The 24352-nt window shown below is 41.3% G+C and overlaps 1 protein-coding gene across 1 annotated transcript in view; it reads right to left on the bottom strand.

The window, feature by feature from the left end:
- The window catches only part of WDR70 (WD repeat domain 70), a 279175-nt gene extending 256469 nt beyond the window's left edge, over nucleotides 1–22706 (bottom strand). The window contains exons 1-4 of the mRNA XM_075540952.1: nucleotides 22603–22706; nucleotides 22437–22502; nucleotides 20854–20937; nucleotides 13497–13617 (exon numbers count right to left, since the gene is read on the bottom strand). Of these exons, the coding sequence (XP_075397067.1) occupies nucleotides 13497–13617; nucleotides 20854–20937; nucleotides 22437–22502; nucleotides 22603–22627 (296 nt within the window). The 5' untranslated portion in view covers nucleotides 22628–22706. The remainder of the gene's footprint in view (nucleotides 1–13496; nucleotides 13618–20853; nucleotides 20938–22436; nucleotides 22503–22602) is intronic.
- Between the last annotated feature and the right edge of the window lie 1646 nt (nucleotides 22707–24352).

The raw sequence follows: 24352 nt of genomic DNA, 5'->3' as shown, positions 1-24352 counted from the left end.
GGTAGGAGCTAGCCATCAGGACCTGGCCTGCTTGTCTTCTCAGAGCCCCGGCATACTGTGCTATACAGTACCACAGCCTTTCTTTCCAGTGCATAGGCCAGGCTTGGTCAGTATGTGGGTTGTGCATACAGTTCTCTCTGCTGGACAACTTGCCCACTGATCCTTACACAGCCTCCTCTCCATCATTCAGATTTGCTTCATCGTTACCTCTTCAAAAAGGTCTGTAGGGTCAGTCTTTCTAAACTTTCACCATTTTCCTAACTACCTTGTCCTGTCGTATCTTTATTGTATGTATCATGAAGCTAAGTTAACTTCTTTTATTGATTATTGAGTTGTTTACAATTGGTTGCCCAACTCCTCCCTTACCCTCACTACAATGTACGCTTAATAATAAAACATCGCATCTGATTTGCTAAATGCCTAAAATAGTACTGGACCAATAGCAGCTCCTCAGTAAATACTTGTTAAATGACTGAATAAACTTATAGTAAGCTGTTTACACATTCAAATTATCTCCCCTATGATGAAGGATAACTTTCTAGCTGTACTGCTTTAGAAACCACAGTCTCGCTTTTATGCAAAATTACTGAGGCCACAGAAAGCTCAAAAATGAAATGGCAATCCTATGTGCCCAGGCTTTAAATGAATTAACTAGTTTAGAAACACACACTGAACTGAGAACTGAATGGATCTGTGCTGATTTCCTGATCGAATACCAAGGCCTAATATCCGCATGAAGTCTGGACAGCTTCTAATTCCACTGCTGGCTTTGGGCTTCTAATTTGCCACAAGCCCAAAAAACAGAATGTTTCACATATTTTCATTATTCTATAAAACAAAGCCCATGAAATTATGCTCAAAAATTTCCTTGATAGAAAACAGGATGCATTCCTTGTGTAAAATATGCCTTGACTCAATGTGCTGTTGCCAAAACACAAATCCAGGTCTGAGAAACAACGTACAGTGGTTGTGAAAGAATTAAGTCCTAATGGTTTTCCTTAGGGCAGCTAACTTTTTCCAACAGATTGTAGCTTATCGTTAAACAAGGTATAGCTATATAATTCCAACTTACACAGTATATTCATAGGCAAAAGTCATTACTTTTGATGTTAATTTCTTAACACCAGAAGAAGATGACAATGCCTAAATGATTCCTACCATGCAACATAAGGAGTACATCGATATTTCTAGTGTACCCTGCAGGTACACTAGATAAGATAAAGGACAACCTCATCTCAGTGGTACCTCAAATCAGGATAATATATCGAGTCTCCTCCTTGTTGTGTAACATTCTCTTAAAAATAAAAATGCTTAAATACATTTTTAAATAAAAATAAGATGCAAAAGATTAGTTTCTTCACATTTGATTTTAAATGGAAGCTTTTATCCACTTGATGTTTTTCTAAGGCCAATAAAAATTGTAGTGTGGGGTAAATGTCTTTAAACAAAAGTCTACATCACAGATATTTTTTAATTATCTGCTTGTTTTATGAACCAGGCTGTATCACAAAAGGGGGGGCAGCTGTTAATTAAAATACATCTTGAGTGGGTGAACAAGTAAATGTGGTGAAGACAGCTGATGGTGCCCGGCTATCAAATGAGATAGTGACTGGGGTCTTAAAGGCTTGAAGATAAACAAGCAGCCATCTAGCTCAGAAGCAACAAAGCCCACATGGAAGAACACACCAACCTGTGTGATCGCGTGGTCCCAAAGGGATCAGTTATCAGGCATCAAAGAACAAAAAATCATATCATTGGCTGCACACCTCCATGATACGATCGCTGAAGACAAACGGGTGCATAAGCAAATGTGGCGAAGAAAGCTGATGGTGCCCGGCTATCGAAAGAGATACTGTCTGGGGTCTTAAAGGCTTGAAGGTGAACAAGCGGCCATCTAGCTCAGAAGCAAAAAAGCCCACATGGAAGAAGCACATCAGCAGGTGAGATCACGAGGTGCCAAAGGGACCAGGTATAAGGCATCATGCAAAATATATATATATATATATATATATGTGTGTGTGTGTGTGTGTGTGTGTGTGTGTGTGTGTGTGTGTACCATATTGAATGAAAGGGGAAGTGCAGAGTGGAGACCCAAGGCCCAAGTGTTGGCCACTGGAGATCCCTCATAGAGGGGTTTAGGAGAGGAGATGGGTCAGTCAGGGTGCGAGGCAGTACCGATGAAGAACACAGCTTTCCCCCAGATCTTGGATGCTTCCTCCCCCAACTACCATGATCCGAATTCTACCTTGCAGGACTGGATAGGGCAGAGATTGTACACTGGTGCATATGGGAGCTGGAGGCACAGGGAATCCAGGGTGGACGATACCTTCAGGACCAAGGGTGTGAGGGGCGATGCTGGGCGAGTGGAGGGTGAGTGGGTTGGAAAGGAGGAACTGATTACAAGGATCCACATGTGACCTCCTCCCTGGGAGATGGACGGCAGAGAAGGGGGGGAAGGGAGACTCCGGATAGGGCAAGATATGACAAAATAACAATTTATAAATTATCGAGGGCTCATGAGGGAAGGGGGAGCGGGGAGGGAGGGGAAAAAAAAGAGTACCTGATGCAAAGGGCTTAAGTGGAGAGCAAATGCTTTGAAAATGATTAGGGCAAAGAATGTACGGATGTGCTTTATACAATTGATGTATGTATATGTATGGATTGTGATAAGAGTTGTATGAGCCCTTATTAAAATAAAAAAAAAAGAAGAAAAAAAGAAAGGAAATGATTAGGGCAAAGAATGTACAGATGTGCTTTATACAATTAATGTATGTATATGCATGGATTGTGATAAGAGTTGTATGAGCCCCTAATAAAATGTTTTTAAAAAATACATCTTGAACAATGAAAGAAATACAACTAAGAAAGTAGGAAAAAATTCTAAAAATGAATTCAAAGTATTTTAAGACATTATTTCCATGTAAGTTAGCACAAAAAAGGAAGAAAGAAAATTATCAGCTGGAACATTCATAAAATAAAATAGAAAATGGCCCTGGAATCATCATACAGTGAATTACCAAGATGGGCTAAAGGATCAAACAACAAAAACAGTAAATTGGCAGGCAACTGATTAAACGTAAAACCCACTGCCACTGAGTCAATTCTAACTCATAGAAGCCCTGTAGGCCCCAGGGCAGTGAGTGCCCCTTGTGTTTCCAAAACAGAACATTTTTATGAGAACAAACAGCTACCTCTTTCTCCTGCAGAGTAGCGAGGGGGGTTGAACTATGCACGTTGCACTTGGCAGCCTAAGATTCCAACACTTAACTCTCTGTACCACCAGGGCTCTTGCTGACACACAGTCTATTGAAAAATTATATTTTCATCATTTCCTCTTAGCAGCCTATTAAATTATGGTAAAGCTATTTTTAAAAAGGCATAACTGGAGTTCCACTTGCAAGAATGGCCATGTAAAATGTATTAAAGAAAACCTTCCCATCCCACCACACCGAGGCAAAGCACTGGGGGAGTGCAGTGGAACAGCAAGGGAATGGAGTGGCAAGGTCCCCAGGGAATGCTGAAAGTGGACTTTGGGGCCAGGGCGTGGTGCCTCAACAGACTGGACTGGAAAACGCTCCTAAGGACCAGCAAATGATCCTTGAACAAACTACAAACCTTTCTTTTGTGAAGTGTTTTGTTTTGTTCTTTGTCAGTGGTTTGTTTTTGTTGTTTTGTTGTCTGGTTGTATACTGTTGCTTTGTTTTCCTCTGTCTTGTTTTCGTGCATGTTAGTGTCTCCACAGGTCTGTCTGAATAAGACAGGCTGGATGAACTATCTGGAGGAAAAACAATGGGACAGACAGCTCCGGGTGGGGGAGGGGGAGGAGGGTAAGGAAGTGGTGTTAATAAACACGGGGATAAGGGAACAACATGGGACCCAAAATGGTAGTGAGGGGGGAGTGGCAGGCCTGATGGGGAACGATCAAGGGTAAGGTAGCGTAGAGAAGAGGTATAGCTGTAGCCCAAGTGGGGACGGAGCATGAGTGTGGGGCAGGAGGAAAGTCAAGGGAGATGGAGGAAGGAGCTGGGAGTCAAAGGGCATTTATGGAGGTGTAGACAAAGACATGTACATGCAAATATATATAGGAGGATGGGGAAATAGATCTAAGGGTCTACATTTATAGGTTTAATATTAAGGTGGCTGAAGGACCTTGGGCCTCTACTCAAGCACTCCCTCAATGCATGAATACTTTGGTTTATTAAATTGGCACTCTATGATGCTCACTTTCCCGACACAACTGCTGAAGCCAAAGTGGGTGAACAAGTAAATGTGGTGAAGAAAGCTGATGGTGCCCGGCTATCAAATGAGATAGTGACTGGGGTCTTAAAGGCTTGAAGATAAACAAGCGGCCATCTAGCTCAGAAGCAACAAAGCCCACATGGAAGAACACACCAGCCTGTGTGATCGAGTGATCCCAAAGGGATCAGTTATCAGGCATCAAAGAACAAAAAATCATCATATCATTGGCTGCACACCTCCATGATAGGGTCGCTGAAGACAAATGGGTGCATAAGCAAATGTGGCGAAGAACGCTGATGGTGCCCGGCTATCAAAAGAGATAGTGTCTGGGGTCTTAAAGGCTTGAAGGTGAACAAGTAGCCATCTAGCTCAGAAGCAAAAAAGCCCACATGGAAGAAGCACACCAGCCAGTGCGATCACGAGGTGCCCAAGGGACCAGGTATAAGGCATCATGCAAAATATATAAATATATGTAGGTGTATATATATACCATATTAAATGAAGGGGGAAGTGCAGAGTGGAGACCCAAGGCCCAAGTGTCGGCCACTGGAGATCCCCTCATAGAGGGGTTTAGGAGAGGAGATGGGTCAGTCAGGGTGCGAGGTAGTACCGATGAAGAACACAGCTTTCCCCCAGATCCTGGATGCTTCCTCCCCCCAACTACCATGATCTGAATTCTACCTTGCAGGGCTGGATAGGGCAGAGGTTGTACACTGGTGCATACGGGAGCTGGAGGCACAGGGAATCCAGGGTGGATGATACCTTCAGGACCAAGGGTGTGAGGGGCGATGCTGGGCGAGTGGAGGGTGAGTGGGTTGGAAAGGGGGAACTGATTACAAGGATCCACATGTGACCTCCTCCCTGGGAGACGGACGGCAGAGAAGGGGGGGAAAGAGACTCCGGATAGGGCAAGGTATGACAAAATAACAATTTATAAATTATCGAGGGCTCATGAGGGAAGGGGGAAAGAGGAGGGAGGGGAAAAAAAAAAGAGTACCTGATGCAAAGGGCTTAAGTGGAGAGCAAATGCTTTGAAAATGATTAGGGCAAAGAATGTACGGATGTGTTTTATACAATTGATGTATGTATATGTATGGATTGTGATAAGAGTTGTATGAGCCCTTATTAAAATATAAAAAAAAGAAGAAAAAAAGAAAGGAAATGATTAGGGCAAAGAATGTACAGATGTGCTTTATACAATTGATGTATGTATATGTATGGATTGTGATAAGAGTTGTATGAGCCCCTAATAAAACGTTTAAAAAAAAAAGAAAAGAAAACCTTCCCATGGATAACAATTATAAATTTGGGACAATATGGACTTCCAAAAGCAAGCCAAAATTGAAATGCAACGCTTGTAAGAAGAGGATGTTCCTTTTTCTACGGTTGTTTTTCTCGTCAGAGCAGGCCCCAAATTGTTGAGGGGGAGTACTGAAGCGTAGATGAGGACTAGCCTTCCACATCAGAAAGTACACATGGGGATAGGAAAGGCACGCGCTCTCTCAAGGGAGAAAGCGGAAAAGGAGAGGGAGGGAAGGTCTGTAGGGAAATTCTGCCCAAATCTTTGGTTTATCCCTGAAGATCCACACACAGGCCTGATCACAGCAGCTCAGAGAACACTAAAAGAGGGATCAGAGATTTCTGCTGCTGCACACAGAAAAACACAGAAATAATTGGCTCAGCCACATTAAAGCAAAATATCAATATCCTTAAGAAAAGCATAGCAAAATCCACTCTTTACCTCTTACCATTCATAATGCCCATAACACAATTTAAAATTATTTAACATGCAGCATAGTTGTAAATATGGCCCACATTCAGTAAAAATACCATCCTGATATCTTAGTTAAGACCAACCCTGAGCAGACCCATAGGTGGGAATGGACAAATGGGCTTGATTCAATTGATGTATGGATTGTTGTAATAGCTATAAGACACCCCCCCAATAAAATTATCTTAAAAATAAATAAGTCAGAATTATTTTTGAAAAAGCAAAATGATTCCAAGATAAAGACATAAAAAGTTAATTTTGGAAAAAAGGAAAACTAAAGAAGTTTGCTAGGAGACCTATACTACAGGAGATGCTAAAGGACCTTCTTCAAGCTGGCAAGTCCTCATGCCAAATGGAAGCACAGGTCTCCAGGAAGAACCAAGGGCACTAAAAATAGAAAATATTGAAGGAAAAAAAGACACAGCCCACAGAAACATGGGAGAGCCACTAAGATACAGCACATCAACAAAACTTTGGAAGTGGTAAAAGAGCAAGAGAGAAAGTTTTCACATGTTACTTTACACTTAAATAGTCAAGAATCATTGAGAGTCACTGTGAAAGTCTTCCAATGTGGAAAACACTGAAACCAGGAGACTGCCAGATAACTGTACTGAGACATGTGTGTTGCAAGGGGGAAAGTGAGGATGTGTTGGAAGTAGAGAGACAAAATATTAAAGTGAAAAAACTAATATACAGTAGTAGAAAAATACAATTTAGGTATAAAGAGGTATATGAAAGAAAAAGTTAAAATATTTTAAATGACTATCTCTGGAAAACAGGAATTATCAAAAGAGTGAAATGAGAAAAATATCTGACTCAGTAATAGGTGTAAATGACTTTGACAAAACTTAAGAATAAAAGGGCTGGAAAATGTATCCTTTCAAAAGAAAAAAATAAAATTTCACCTTATCCTCAAAAATCAATTATTGATTAATAAAAGTGTCTCCATACCTTTTCAGGCAGGGAATTTGGACAGGCCCTGCTGGTGGCTCTTCTTTATGTCCCTACTTCTTAAGTGGGTCATTTTTTCCCAGTGAAATGGCAAGAGTAATCAATCCCGGAGTTAGGAGTTTCAGTAACTAATCCCCAGTTCAGAGTTTCACACACCCTGTTTGCACAGCCCCACCCAGTCACATGCTGGGGGTTACAGAGACTACAGGTAGAAGGGCAATACCAACTAACAGCACTTCACAGCACACAGCAACAAATTCTATTCCAAAAAAAAAAACACTTTTATTCCCAATACTGCTACTGCCCGTTCTTTATCTTTGGGTTTTAAAGTTTTGCAAAATGGCACAGAATCAAAACAACTGATAAAATGTTTATAATTTCCAATTAATGGAGTCATTACTAATCAAATTCAGACTAATACAATGATTACCCAAAGACCCTGCAGTAGTTTTGACATCTTAATAGTAGGGTACCTGCAAGTGTTAAGCCTTCCTCTTAGGAAGAAGAAGACTTAGGTGTTTTTAGATTTTCATATCATCCTGGTATCTAGGACATTTAGAGATTGATCGATATACCACAGACAAAGCAAAACTAAACCTGCCATCAGATGTAAAGGTTTAGGAGGCCTGGTAGTGCAGAGGATAAGCACACAGGCGCTAACGGAAAGATCTGTAGTTCCAACCCACCAGCTCCTCCGTGGGAGACAGATGGGGCCAGCTGCTTTGGAAAGCAGGTTTGCACATGAAAGCTGAGGGGAGGGGAACTCTACTCTGTACTGCAAATGCACTAGGACTGGCAACAGATTTACATAAGGATTGTCTTTCTCTAGAGGGATCGCCTGTTTTTGTAACCACAGGGAACACGACCACACCCATTCATTTACATATTACCTATGGCAGGTGGCCTTGTTTGTGGAGAGAGACTGTAGGGTGGCTCTTCATCCCATACAGAGTTAAAATATTTATATCTGGCTTGTGGCAGAAAATGATCCTTATTAATATATACGAAGATGTCCATATGTTTCAGAGACTGACCAAATGTTACATTACAAGGTTACATTGCTACAAAAAGGAAGAACCAGATTTGTGGTCCCACCTAGTTAATCCCAGCTGGCTATAGAGATACATTATAAAAAGACCAAGATTATAACCAAAAAGAGATTCTTCTCGGAAGCCTAGGCAAGCTGTTGGCTGTGATACCAAAGCTTAGCATCAAGGCAGTAATGAGGAAAATGTGAAATTATGCAGGTGAGGGGTCTTCAAAAAGTTTGTGGAAAACCTTTTTAATGTGCTACAAATGTTAGTAAGAGTGATGAGACAAGAAGAAGAACTCAAAGGCATCCAGAAATAAAGAAGTAAAACACTTGCTATTTATAGATGATTCTTTACATAGAAAACCCCCAAGATTCAACAAGGAAATAGCAAGAAATCATCCACAGCTTTGGCAACGTGCCAGGGTACAAAAATCAACACACAAATATCAATTGGATACCTGTATACAAACATAGCCCTGAAACAGAAATCAGGAAAACAGTACCATTTACAATAGCCATACAAAAGAAAAACCACCTAAGAAATAAATCTAATCAGGAAAAAAAACTTGTACAGAAGAAAATTACAAAATACTACAGTAACCCAAAAGAAACTTAAGACAATGGACAGAGTAGAAAACCCAAACCCAAAAATAAACCATTCACCTTCAGATAAATGATTTTTGACACACCAAAATAATTTAAATGGGAAAGAGTCTCTTCAATAAATAGTGCTGGCAAAACTGGATTTCCATATGCAGAAGAAACAGGACCCATACCTCACTCAATATAAAAAATGAACAAAAGAGATGACTGGGACCTCCTGAGAAGACACTTGTATGTATCACTTATGTGCATTTCCTTAAACATTAACAGGGACGAGTAAAGGTCATAGCCTAGGCATTTGTGGCCTGAAATACACTAGTATTAACCATTTTGATTCACAGAATGGTGTCTATGCTGGAAACGACAAATTCAAGAGAAATGGCATCACATTCCACTTCAAACTAAGGCATTTCCATATTTGATAAGTACAATGCTTTCTATGACAAGACAATACCAAGGAAATCGAGTCAACACAACTATTGAAATTTGTGCACCAACCACTAAAGCTAATGATGAAGACTGAGAAACTTTATCAATATCATCAGTCTGAAATTGATCACACATGCAATTAAGAGGCAATGATAATTATTGACAATTGGAATGCAAACGTTGGAAACAAAGAAGGAGGAACAGCAGTTGGGAAATATGGCCATTGTGGTGGAAAAGAAGCTGGAGATTGCACTACAAAATGTTGCAAGACTAACATCTTCTTTTCCAATACCTTTTACAAAAGGACAAATGGCAACTAGACACACAATTCTCTAGATGGACTACACAGAAATCATACTGACTACACCTGTGGGAAGAGGCAATAGAGTATGTCAATATCAGCAGCTAAAACCAAGTCAAGGGCTGGCTGTGGAACATACCATCAATTATTTATATGTAAATACAGGTTTAAGGTGAACAAAATTTACACAAGTCTACTACACCCAAAATACAACCTTGAGTAGTATATCCCACCTGAAGTTCAAGAACATCTCAAGAACAAACTTGAAGCATTGAACACGAATGACAGATCTGATAAGCTGTGAAATGACATCAAGAACATCAAGAAAGCAAAAGGTCATTAAAAAGATAAGACAGAAAAGATTCAAGTAGCTGTCTAAAGAGCCTATTAATCATAATGCAAATAGAAGAGATGATGAAGGAAAAAGAGCTGAACAGAAAATCTCAATGGGCAGCTTAAGAAGACAAAGTACTAAAACAAAATGAGCAAAGGTCTACAGTTAAGAAACCAAAAAGCCAAACATGCTCAGAATAACAATCTGAAAGAACTAAAAAATAAATTTAAAAATTCAAGTCTCAAGTTGAAATACTGAAAGATTTTTTGGGTACAATATTGAACAATACAGGAAGCATCAAAAGAAAATGGAAAGAATACAGAGCTACTGTACCAAAAATAAGTAACGACATTCAACCATTTCAAGAGGTATCATACGAGCGAGAACCAATGGTACCCCAGGAAGAAGTACAAGCTGCACTGAAGGCATTACCTAAAAACAAAGTTCCCGGATGTGCTGGAATAACAACTGAAGTGTCTTAATATGCTGATGAAGCACTGGAAGCACTCATTGGTCGATGCCATGAAATTTGGAAGACAGGTAGTTACCTGGCCAACTGACTAGAAATCTTTATGTGTATACATTCCAAAGTAGGGTGACCAAACAGAACGCATAAATTATAGCCAAATATCATTAATATCATACATAAGTAAAATTTTGCTGAGGATCATCCAACAATGGTTGCAGCAGTTCACGGAGAGGGTACTATCAGAGGTTCAGGCTGGATTCAGGAGAGGATGGAGAACAAGGCATAGCGTTGCGTCAGACGGATCTTGGCTCAAAGCAGAGAATTCCAGAAAGATGTTTGTGTTTTATTGACTATGTAAAGGCATTCAACAAAGTACCAATAGCCTCGAGAAGAATGGGAATCCAGAATACTCCACTGTGCTCATGCCGAACATGTATACACTCAAGAGGCAGTTGTACCAACAGGCCTACTGCGTGGTTTAAAATCAGGAGAAGTGTGCGTTGCATCTTCCCACCGCACTTACTCAATCTGTATGCTGAGCAAATAATCCAAGACGCTGGACTATAAAGAAAAATGCAGCATAGGGGCTGGAGGAAGGCCCATCAATAACCTGCAATGTGCAGATGATACAATCTTGGATTGCAGCCTTCAGTATGGATTATGACTCAATGTAAAGAAGACCCAAATAATTTAATCAAATGGGAAAAAGATTGATGTTGTCAAGGATTTCATGCTGCTTAGATACCCAATCAATACTCATGGAATCAGCAATTGAGATAAAACAATGATTTGCATTGGGTAAATTTGCATAAGACTTCTTTAGAGTTTTGAAAAGCTAGGATGTTACATCTAGCACTGGTTTCCTGACCCAAACCTTTTGATATTTTCAATAGCCTCATACACATGTGAAAGCTGGATACTTAATTAGGATGATCAAAGAAGAATGGATGCATCTTAATTATGGTGCTCTCAAAGAATATTTAAAGTACCGTGGACCACCAAAAGAACAAACAAATTTGTCCTCAAAGGAGTGCAGCCAGAAAGATCCTTAGAAGCAAGGATGGCCTGACTGTGTCTCAGGTACAGGCACTGTGTTGGTAATGTAGAGGGGCAGCAAAAAAGAGAAGGACCTCCACCAGGTAAACTGACACAATGGCTATAACAATGGGTTCAAAAACAATAACAAATACTTGTGAGGATGGTACAGGACCAGGCAGTGTTTCATTCTGTTCTACACAGAGTCGCTACGTATCAGACATCTATGACACACAACACACCAACACATGCATCAAAAGACTTCAACATAAGAGTAAACAGAACCCACAAGCTGGGGAAATTGTGACAATGACACAATGGACAAAGGACTAACGTCTAAAATCTGGGAAGGAGGGGGAAAAAAAGAGGACCTGATGCAAAGGGCTTAAGTGGAGAGCAAATGCTTTGAAAATGATGAGGGCAAAGAATGTACAGACGTGCTTTGCACAATTGATGTAAGTATGGATTGTGATCAGAGTTGTATGAGCCCCTAATAAAATGTTTTCAAAAATAAAGTCTAAAATCTATAAAAATAACTGCAACATCTCAACTAGAAAAAGACAAATAATTCAATTTAAAAAATGGACTAAAGACATGAACAGATAGTTCACCAAAGACGATATCTGAGAGTCCAACAAGCATATAAAGAAATGCTCACAAACACTAGCCATGCAAGCGATGCAAATCAAAACAGTGATGAGATTACACCTCACATAGGCATTGATGGCAAAGTTCAAAGAAACAGTGACTAACAAATACTAGAAAGCATGCAGAGAAATTAGAATGCTCATAAACAGCTGGTGGGACTATAATACTGTACAACCACTGTGTAACGCCACATTCCAACAAGCGAGAATAGAAATAACGATATGACCCAGCAATCTCTTTACTTGATATATACACCAAAGGCGCAAGAGACACAGCTGTTCATTGCAGCACTAGTCACAACAGTAAGAAGATGAACCACCTAAATACCCACCCATGGAAGAATGGGAACCCAAACTTTGTTACATACGCACAATGGAATACTATGCAAAGTTAAAGGAGAATGATGAGGGCTTAGGCGGAGAGCAGATGTTTTGAGAATGATGAGGGCAATGAATGCACAAATGTGCTTTACACAATTGATGTATGTATGAATTGTGATAAGAGTTGGATGAGCCCCTAATAAAATGAATTTTAAAAAGAATAATAATGAAAATATGAAATACTTCACGACATGGATGAACTAAGAGGACATTTTGCTGAGTGAATTAGTCAAGCACAAAGTTGTATGAGACTACTGTTATAAAAGAAAACACAAGATAAAAGTTTTTCATACCAAAGGAATAGACTTTGATGGCTGCCGGGGTGGAAGGGAGGAAACAGGGAAGCAACTGGCTAGAGGACAGGGAGGTATTAACTAAGGTGAAGAGGGAGATAACATTCCAAAGGATGAAGATGAGGGAAAAAGCACGAGACGGGGCGCATAAGCTATTGGAAGATTTCATAATTTGTATAAACTGTTAATATAAAAATGATCTGAAATGTAGCTCCCCTCCTAATTCACAATAAGTTTTTTTTAATTGTGGGAAAATGGAATTAAAAATTATGAAATTTTTCCATGATTTTTAAGCTTCGTCATTTAAGGAAAGTTGGAATATTTTGCTATTTTATTTTGTCCTCCTAACAACAGAAGGAATGTCAGGATAGGTTTTTTTGTTTTATTTTGTTTTGTTTTTGCAGCATATTATATTTGACTAAGAAATAGTTTATGGAACCAATATAACAATTAAAAATAAACCTAACCAATATTACATTTTCATTATGTTTTATTATTTTAACCAGATTGGATATCCATATACCCGTTTATGTCTTTAAAGTTCTTAAAAATAAATTAAGTTACATAGTATTAAGTTTCACTGTAAAATGATTTTAATGGCTGCTTTCTCGTCTAGCTAACTAAATATATTTATTCCTAGTATCCATTTCCACAAAGGAGCCTACCAAGAAAAGATTATTATGAATGCAGAATTTTGGGAATAATAGGACAAAAGATGTAAATGCCAAAATAAACATGATAAATAGTGCAAACTTGTCAACATCTTCCCAACTTTATATAGTTTTGCTCAGCAGCCAAGAAAGCATGATTTTCCATAGTACATCTGGAATGCGTTAGAAAAACTCACACATTTACAATGTGAGCAAGAACCTTTCAAGGCCCTCGGGATACATACAGTTGCCTGCAAAGGGAGAGAGTCTGCAGCTTTCAACACAGGTAGCCTTCCCTAAATGTGTTATGAGTACCTGGAAAAGGATGGTCTGTGGAACCCTTTTGAGAAAATCAGATACCTGGAGGATGATTTCGAGCTATCTCTGATTACATTTAAGCCCGAAGAGGTTGGTTCCGTATCTTCAGTTGGCCTTCTTAATTCTTTCTCCCTGTTCATGTCTTCCTCTTTTTCTCTTGCTTCTGAAAAGTTAAAATTTTTACATCAGTTAGACTTCAAAATTGCTGGGCATTAAAAAAGGTCTGAGAATCAAGTCAGAGATGTTCATTACATCATCAACTGTTGCAGCAAAATAATGGACACCCTAAATGCACACAAGAGGAGAAATAACGGAAGGAGGGACTACACATCAACACATTATAAAAGGTATCCGGGATGAAGAGTGCTGAAAATGTAGCAATATGAAAAAGTATTACAACGGGGCTCGGCCCCCATACCAGATACGTGGGCAAATTTTACTGTAGAGGACGGCACTGAAGCTGCAGCTAGGGGAGAGGGACATGTCTGATCAGAGCACACGGGAGCAAATGAACAGGGAGGAAAAGAGAGTGAAGCACATCCTGGCCCACCAGGCCTGGAAGACAATATCCCCGCTCTGAACAGCCAATGCACAGAGTGAACCATATAGCTGATCCACTATGAGACATGACGCCCCTTGCTGACCCATGGCCCTACAGGGAACAAGACTGGAGACTCAGTGTCGGGATTGGCACGGACTGACACTAAGGCAAAACACTAAAGGTGTGCGACAGAGCAATGTGGGGAGCTGGGCCGGGAGCTCCCAAGGAAGTGCAAATGATAGATTCGGGGGCCAGAGGGTGGCACCCAATCAGACTTGACTGGAGGACACGCCTAGAGGTCAAAAATCAGACCTTGATCTATTTACAGGTTTTTCTTTTTTTTTTTTTTACAGGTTTTTCTTTGTTTTTAATTAAAATATTTTTCTTTTTTAATTAATTTATTCTTTCATGGGCCATTGGTTTTCTGTTTTGTTGTCATCGTTGTGTTCTCTTTTGTCGCTTTGTCTTGCTAAGCCTTGTTTTTTGGTGCATATTACTATCTCTGCAGATCTATCTAGATAAGATAGGCTGGATGAACAGTCCAGAGGAGAAAACAAGGAGACCAATGGTTCTGAAGTGACATGGGAGAGGGGGAGGCGAGGAGATGGTGCTGACCAACCAAGGGACAAGGGAAGAACAAGTGATTCAAAATTAGTGGCAAAGGAGGGTGTGAGAGGCCTGGTAAGGGCAATGTAACCGAGAGGAATTACTGAAACCCAAATGAAGGCCGAACATGAGTGGGGACAAGAGGAAAGTAAAAGGAAATACAGCAAAGAACTAGGAGACAAAGGGTATTTATAAAGCTCTAAATGCAGGCATGTACATATGTAAATATATTTATATAGGACGGTGGGGAAATAGATCTACATGCATATATTTATAGGTTTAGTATTAAGGCAGCAGATGGACATTGGACCTCCACTCAAATACTTACTCAATGCAACACTTTGTTCTATTAAATTGGCATTCCATGATGCACACCTTCCCGACACGATCGCTGAAGACAAATGTGTGTATAAGCAAATGTGGTAAAGAAAGCTGATGGTACCTAGCTATCAAAAGATATAGCGTCTGGGGTCTTAAAGGATTGAAGATAAACAAACAGCCATCTAGTTCAGAAGCATCAAAGCCCACATGGAAGAAACACACCAGCCTGTGTGACCACGAGGTGTAGAAGGGACCAGGTAACAGACATCAAAGAACAAAAAATCCTATTAGTTGGTGCCCACCTTCAGGATATGATCACTGAAGACAAATGTGTGCATAAGCAAATGTGGTGAAGCTGAAGGTGCCCGTCTGTCAAAAGATATAGCGTCTGGGGTCTTAAAGGCTTGCAGGTAAACAAGCAGCCATCTAGCTCAGAAGCAACAAAGCCCACAGGGAAGAAGTACCCCAGCCTGTGTGACCACAGGTGTTGAAGGGATCAGGTATCAGGCATCAAAGAACAAAAACTCATATCGTTGTAAATGAGGGTGCAGAGTGGAGACCCAAAGTCGATCTATAGGCAACTAGACACCCCCTTACTGAAGGGTCGCGAAGAGGAGACAAGCCAGTCAGGTTGGAGGGTAGCAACAATGAAACATACAACTTTCCTCTAGTTCTTAAATGCTTCCTCCCCACCACTATCATAATCCCAATTCTATACAAATCTGGCTAGACCAGAGGATGTACACTGGTACAGATAGGAACTGGAAACAGGGAATCCAGAACATATGACCCCTTCAGGACCAGTGGTGAGAGTGGCGATGCCTGGAGGGTAGAGGGAAGGTGCGGTAGAAAAGGGGAACTGATTATAAAGATCTACATATAACCTCCTCCCTGGGGGATGGACAACAGAAAAGTGGGTTAAGGGAGACATTGGACAGTGTAAGATATGACAAAATAATAATTTATGAATTATGAAAGGTTCATGAGGGAGTGGGGAGTGGGAAGGGAGGGGGCAAATGAGGAGCTGATACCAAGGGCTCAAGTAGAAAGCAAATGTTCTGAGAATAATGATGGCAGCAAATGCACAAATGTGCTTGACACAATGGATGGATGGATTGTGATGTACGAGCCCCCAATAAAATGATTTTAAAATTACAATGTGGTAAGTTAAATCCATAAAGACATGCAATGAGCAGGACGTAAACAAGGGCTGGTGGCACTGGGTAAAAATATGTGGGAGGTCATCTGCGGAAAAGAAGGCATTCGAAGGTAAGGCATTAGGTAAACTTGCCTTTTTAAAATATTCTTAAACACAAATCAACACTGCATTCATTTCTGAATTTCCTGCATTTGGATTTCTGGTCACAGACTACCTACTGAAAGTGAGAGGTTTTTCACCATGTTGGGTTTCTAGAGCTGTTTAGCTTGGGCCAAAAAAGTATTTTCTGCGTAAGACTATCTCAGTTTTTTGCTGACGATCTCCTACAATTGTGAACACACAGTCTGGGTCCCAAGTCAGGTGTTGAAGAGTAAGGATGTCACTCTGAGGACTAAGGTGTGTCTAACTCAAGCCATGTTTCCAATGACCTCACAAGCATGTGAAAGTTGCTGTTGAATAAAGAAGACCAGAAACTGCTTTGAATTATGGCGCATTTGAATTGTGTTGCTGTCAGGGAACACTGAAAAGTACCACAGACTGCCAAAACAGCAAATCAGGCTCTCTTTGAAGTACAGCCAGAATTCTCCGTAGAGGAAAGGGAGGGGAAAAAACGCTGGTACCAAGGACTCAAATAAAAAGTAGATATTTAGAAAACAATGATGGCAACATATGTGCAAATAGGCTTGATACAACTGATGTATGGACTGTTATAAGAGCTGTAAGAGCCACCAATAAAATGATCTTTAAAGAAAAAAAAGATAATCCAAGGGCCTGACTGAAGGCTTTAATAAAGATGAAAAGAAAAAAAAAGAATTCTCCATAAAAGCAATGATGGCAAAACTTCACCGCAGATACTTTGGATACATTATCGAGTGAGACCAGTCCCTGGAAAGGACATCACAATTTGGCAAAATGGAAAGGCAGCCAAGAAGACCCCCAACGAGAAGAACTGACCCAGAGGCTGCAACAATAGGTTCAAACATGAGGACAATGGTGAGGATGGCACAGGACAGGACAGTATTTTGTTCTGCTGTACAACAACAATTGCCACTATCCTCAATAACCTGATGTCTTCTCTACTGCTTTCCCCTCATTTAATAGTGGGGGAACAAATAACACACCTACGTTAAACAGTAGTAGCACAGGGCACTGTTAATTGAACGTTTCCTCTTCAGAGTTTATTGCATCAACAAAGATCTAGCCAGACTCTCCTCTAGAGTATGGTTGTGTCCAGGTTTCCTTTTTCCAAGGAAAGGTAAGGCAATATATCAACTCTGGTTCACATAGTTTGTCGTCCGCACTGGGCTAAGGTGAATATTGAAAACAGAAATTCTGCACGCTGGTGCTGGAGGCAGTTGGAAGAAATGAAGATGAAAGAGAAGCACAGTGTCCAGATTTTAAAGTGAGGCTACTAAGCAAAATATTGAATGATTCAGAAAGAATCAAGAGAAGATGTAGAGTCAACACTAGTAACAGAAAGAACTGGTCGACAGGCCTCCATTTCAGGAGGTAACATGAGCAAAAAGCAATGATACTGAAGAACTTCAAGCTACACTGAATGCATCAGCAAAAAAACAGATGCTCCAAGAAATGATGGAATATCCATTGAAATGTTTCAGAAACATAAAGCAGCACTATAAACACTTATTCATCTATGCCAAGAAATTTGCAAAACAGCTACCTGGCCAAAATGACTGGAAAAGATCCATATTTGTGCCCATTCCAAATAAAGTTGACCGATCAGAATGTTCAAACTATAGAATAATATAATTGATAACAAATAAAATGTTACTTAAGATCATCCAACAGGGTTACAGCAGCACATTGACAGACCCCTGACAGGAGTTCAGGTCAGATTCAAAAGATGTAGAAAAAGGGACAGCATTGCTAATGTCAGATGTATCTTGGCTCAAGGCAAAGAATTCCAGAAAGATGTTTACATGTGTTTTATTGACTATGCCAACGCATCTGACTGTGTGGACCATAATAAATTATGGGTAATCTTGAGATTACAGGACATATCACAGGAGCACAGGACACATCATTGTGCTCATGAGGAACTCATACATGGATCAAAAGGCAGTTGTGTAAATGGAAAGTACATAGCATAATTTTTATAGCATAATTTAAAATCAGGAAAGATGTGCATCAGGATTGTATCCTCTCACCATATTTGTTCAATCTGTGTACTGAGTAAACAATCAGAGAGGCTGGATTATAGGAAGAATGTGGTGTCAGAACTGGAGGAAGGCTTATTAACATCCTGCGATATGCAGATGACACAACTTTGCTTGCTGAAAGCAAGAACTTGAAGCACTTGCTTATGAAGATCAAGAATTGCAGCCTACAGTATGAATTATGACTCAATGTAAAGAAGGCCAAAATCTCACAACTGGATCAATAGGTAACATCATGATAACTGGAGAAAAGGTTGAGTTGTTCAGGATAGTGTCTTACTTGAATCCACAATTCATGTTCATGGAAGCAGCAGCCAAGAGATCAAAAGAAATACTGCATCAGGTTAAGTCTATTTCATAAGACCTCTTCAGAATATGGAAGAGCAAGGATGCTTCTTTGAGGACAAAGGTGCACCTGACCCAAGCCATGGTATTCTCCATTGCATCATGTGCCTGTGAAAGTTGGATATGCACTGAGGAAGGCTGTAGTAAACTCGGTGCGTTTGCATTGTGGTGCTAGAGAAGAACATCATGGACTGCTCAACGTGCAAATCAATCTGTATTGGAAGACCACCACAGTCCTCCTTTGGGGCAAAGACGCCAAGAATGCATCTTGCATACTTTGGACATGTTGTCAGGAGAGACCAGTCGCTGGAGGAGGTCATATGTTAGGCAAAGTGCAGGGGCGGTAAAAAAGAGAAAGGCCCTCAAAGAGACAGACGGACACCATGGCTGCGTCAATGGGCTCAGGAATAGGAACGATCGTGAGGGTGGTGCAGGCCCGTGCAGTGTTTCCTTCTGCTGTGCACACAGGCGCTACGAGTTGGAACTGACTCCCTGGCACCTAACAACTCACCATGCTTTTCCAGCCCGTCCCTGTCCATACTCCAGGGGGCTGCCTGGGCTCTAGGACTGCAGCTGAGTGAGATGTAACTATTTAAATCGTTTTATATCCTATGGCTAAAGAGGCAAATAGACTTTATCTACTCTTGTTAATATAAGCATTCACTGAAAGGTTAACATGTTTATGTTTAACATGTTAGCAAGTAGGAAGTAGACAGCATCATTGTGTACCTTAGCTGACAATACCCAAAGTTTTTAAAAATACTTTCAGTTGGTATTTTGGTTACTTTTTTAGAAAGGATTCTTCTCTCTTAAGTTACACACTATTTGTAGATGAAATGGTAGGTCTAGAATTTGTTCAAAATAACCTGAGAAAAGAAAAATAGACCAAAATCAGTCTAGCCATGATTATTAACAATAAATAAAGATGAGTGATAGGTGCATGGCAGTTCATTACTATACTTTTGTATATATTTGATTGCTTCCCATAACAGAGCAACCCTAGTGGCTTAGTGGGCTATAGGCTATATGTTGCGAGCTGCTGACCACAAGGTCTTAAGTTCAAACCCATCAGCAGCTCCATGGGAGAAAGATGAGGATGTCTATTGTTGTAAAGATTTAAAGTTCCAGAAACTCCAAGTAGCCGTTCTACCCCATCCTACCAGGTCACTCTGAGTCAGAATCAATTCACTGACAGTTTGGTTTCAAAGTTTGTTTTTTTTAATAATGTAGGTAGATAGCTATCTTTTCACAAAAAAAAAAAAATTCTCCTTCCAAAAATAATCTAGGTCATGCTCATGTTCAAATATTAATGTAATGGCTATAATATTGGCCATTTTAAAACCAATGATGACAACCATTCATGGTAATCATTTAAATTAATATTTCCAGGAGTCCTGCTTGACTCTGCATCCCTTTGCTCCACACCAAGCTAGTCTAAGAATGCTACGACCACATCCAAAACACCCACAGAAGAGTCATTCTCCTCGAAGACCCGACGTGGTGCCTAGGGCTGCCACCAATCTGGTAGGAAAACACAGTCTGAAACATTAAGTCCTGCGATAAATGTCTGCTAAAAGACAATCGCCAGCTAGAAGATTTCCATTGTAGAATGGTGCCCTGCAGAGTTTTCAATGCTGGCTTTTCAGAAGTAAATTGCCAGGCCTTCTTTGCAGGAACCACTGGATAGGCTACAACTTCCACCTTTCAGCTAGCAGCTTCCATAACCATTTGCAATACACCTGGGCATCCAAATATCTGACACAACTAGTTAAAGCAGGGATTCAACAGAAGTCACTCATGCACTGTTTGTCTCAATTTTCTATCCTGTCTGGCTCAACAGTCAGTGGTGCACATGGCTCCGAGAGCCACTTCCGGCTCAGCCTCCCAAATACTGGTTCTACTGCAGGCAGGAGAGAAAAATATGAAAGAGTCAGGCAGAGGTGGGATAAGGTGGGGGGGGAGGTCATAAGGAAACTGTAATTCTGACAGATTGGTTTAGAAGCCATATTTGTTAATAGCATATAATTTTTTAAAGATGTCAGCATTCCAAACTTCTAGGCCTATTTAGATTTAATTTTTAACACTAAAAAAGACAAAGAAAACTTTGAATCTCTTCTTCCCAAAGAACTAGCAAACAATGGTCTTTAACAACCTAATTTTTTTTTTTTTGGTCTTGTAACTGTCAAGATACTTGGCATAAAGTGCACACAGTATTTAAACCGATAAAAGGACATAGATTTCTGAACTTACCCAGTGTTTTCCGACTTCTTTCCACAGCAGTTCTTCGTGTCTGTTCAAACATTGCTTCCAAGTCAAATGTGCGGGCTTTTTTCCCTGAAACAGAGTCAAGGAGCGGACTGTGAGAGCGTTGCACTAAATCAGCCCAAATTCAAGCACTCAGTAAATACTCTCTGATTGATCAAACACTCGTTATAATGATGTTTAGTATGTAAAGGATACAAATAGTTTCCACGTGTGTCTAATGTATTATATGGCTCCAAGATAACCATAAAATACCAAGGAAGGGTTTCTTTCACAGGGAATCATTAACAGTCATCTCAATACTAAGTACCATCAACCAGTCAACTTTTCCATCTTCCCCTCTCCGGACCCTGACACGTGGCCCTTGAAACGGCAACACTGGTATAGCAGGGCAAATGAAGAACTGGTGATAAGTGGCTTTGAATAGATTCCGATCAGAGCAGTCCCAAGTGTGCAGAGTACAACCTGACATTGGGTTTTTAAGGCTGCGATCCTTTGAAAGCAGATCACTGTCTTCAGAACTGCCTCTTGAGAGGTAACTCTGGGTAGTTTTGAACTACCAACCTTTCGGGTAGTAGTGGAGTACTTAAAACATTTGTGCCACCTAGGGGGCTCCTTTGAATAATGTTTACACCCTAATGCCTGGAATCGGTGTTATCTTACATTGCAAAACAAATTTTGTAACTGTAAACAAGAGGTTCATTGTTAACTGCTGGTTAACATGCCTGGTTAACATGACTTCCATGTGTTTGCTACAGGGGTAAGTTACTCCTTAGGGCTCTATTGTGGTTTAAATCTTTACAGAAACAGTTCACCAGGCCTTACTTCTGAGCAGACACTGTCTGGGTTTGAGCTACCGGCCTGTAAGGTTGGCAGTCAATCACAAACCACTTGGGCCACCCAGGTTCTTTGGAATTAAGCCCAGTGACTTTAAAGCAGGGAAATTATCGGGGCACATATATCCTGGGTAGTCTAATCACATAAGCCCTTTACATCAAAGACGCACATCAGAAAGGGCCACCTCTTGAGGGGCTGCTGAGGGACTGTAAGGAGTTCCCATGGCCTAATGGGGTTTGCATTGAGCACTAACCACAAAGTCTGCGTTCTAACCCACCAGTGGCTCTGTCTGCTCCTGTAAACATTTAAAGCGTGGAAACCCACACGGGCAGTTCTATTCTGCCCTTTAGGGTCGCTAAGAGGGAATCAGTCGGAAGGCAGTGAGTTTCGTTTGGGGAGTTCGGTCAGTTTGTAGGTCTCGGGCTGATGATGCAGAGATAACTCGCTAAACCCCCACCACCACTACCACCAACCAGCCCTCCTCCGAGTAGGTCACAACGCAATGTCTTTCTCTGAGAGCTTTCCTGAGGTGACAGCTGAGCCAACACATAGTAGGATTTGGAGGGCGGATGGAGAAGAGGGTTGAGAAGTTGCCAGATGTAGACGGGAGCGACAGTAACTCGGTGCTAGACACGCCGAAAGGGCAGGACAGGGGTGACAGCTGGACGTGCCTACCCAACCCGTGGCTCCTGAAGCCTCTGGAAAAGACCATCCGGGCGACCCCTATCACTCACCGAACCCCGTAAAGCCCATGGTGACTGCCAGCTGCGGATCCGGTCCCGACGCGTCGGCGCCAGTCACTGGGACGGGAGAAGCGAGGAGAGGGTTTGTTAACAAGTCGCTCTAGGCTAATCCGCCCTACCCACCTCCCCAAGCCGCCGGGCTCCGCAAGGAACCCACCTTCGCTGGACACCGGTCGCTCCATGGCTGGCCACCAGTCGTCGCAGACTGAGCTACAGCTGCAACCTCGCAGCAGTGAAAACTCGCAGCAAGCTCGGGCGGAAGTGTTGCTTCCGAGCGTCATCACCGCAGACAAGAGCGGCGCCACCAACAGAAACAGCGCCGCTTAGGTATGGCGCCGCCCTGGTGGGCGGGAGGAATAAATGCACTGCTGAGGAAGCCTCCCGGTTTAATCCACTAAGGAGCTTTGGTGGTGTAGTTAGTGAGTGAGTGGGTACACGTTGGACGGTGGTTCACATGGTTAGCAATTCGAAACCACCAGCAGCTCCGAGAGAAAAACTGGGATTTTCTACTCCCGTAAACAGTTACATTCTCAAAAACCCACAGGGGATCACTATGAGTCAGCATTGGGTCAATGGCAGCAAGTTTGTTTTTTGGTTTAAGAAGCCCTGGACTTCGAGGATGAAAGTGTGCCAGGCCCAAACCATGTCATTTTTCAATTGCCTCATATGCATGTGAAAGTTGGACATTGAATAAGCAAGAATGTAAAAGAATCGATGCATCTGAATTGTGGCGCTGGTAAAGAATATTGAAAGTACCATGGACAGCTAAAAGGCCAAACAAATATAGATGGCTTGTACCAGTGGTTCTCAACCTTGGGTCGCGACCCTTTCACAGGGGTCGCCTAAGGCTGTCAGAAAACACATTTCCGATGGTCTTAGGAACCAAAAAACTGCTCCTCTATCAGTATGCAGGCGAGTTCACCCACATGCAGATATGCCCACATATGAGTACCAGTGTGATGACATCATCGCACCAAACCCATCACATACACCCCATACAAATACAGGTGTATGTGACAGGGTTGGTTCCATAATGGACTTAACAGTCACACATGTGTAGATAGCAGCTACTTTGTAGAAAGCACCTGCTGTGTTGAAAGCAGCTACTCTGTTAAAAGTAGCTACTGTGTTGAAAGCAGCAGTATTGGGGGTAAAACAGCACTTCATGAAATATAGTTACATATTTTTGGTAATTTATCACTATACTTTAATTATGTTCAATTTGTAACAATGAAAATGTATCCTGCATATCAGATATTTACATGATGATTCATAACAGTAGCAAAACTACACTTATGAAGTAGCAATGAAAATAATTTTATGGTTGGGGATCACCACAACCTGAGGAACTGTATTAAAGGTCCACGGTATTAGGAAGGTTGAGAACCACTGTCTTGGACGAAGTCCTGCCAGAGTGCTCCTTAGAGACAAGGCTGATCAGACTTCCTTTTGCATACTTTGGATTTGTTGTCAGAAGAGACCAGTCCTTAGAAAAGGATTTGGTAAAATAGAGGGGCAGTGCAAGAGAGAAAGGCACTCAACCAGTTAGATTGACACGGTGGCTGCATCAATGGGCTCCGACATAGGTAGAATGGTGAGGATGGCTCTGAACTGGGCAGTTTCCAGATGTTGTACATAGGGTCGCCATGGGTCAGAACCAATTCAATGGCATGCAACAATGACAACCAGGAGCCCGGGTTGCATAGCGGTTATGAATTTAAGCTGCTAACCTCAAAGTCAGACATTCAAAACCACCGGTCATTCTGCAGGGAGAAAGACTAATACTGGAACCCCACCTCGGCCGTTCTCTGTCCCACAAGGTGGCTCGTCTTTGAAATTCACTCCATGGCAGTGAGTTTGGAGGGGGGATTTTGTTTGTCTGGTTTTTGTTTGTTTTGAAAGGGAAT

The sequence above is a fragment of the Tenrec ecaudatus genome, chromosome 2 (genome assembly GCF_050624435.1).
Source record: "Tenrec ecaudatus isolate mTenEca1 chromosome 2, mTenEca1.hap1, whole genome shotgun sequence".
NCBI lineage: Eukaryota > Metazoa > Chordata > Mammalia > Afrosoricida > Tenrecidae > Tenrec > Tenrec ecaudatus.
This window is presented reverse-complemented; position numbering and strand designations above follow the sequence as displayed.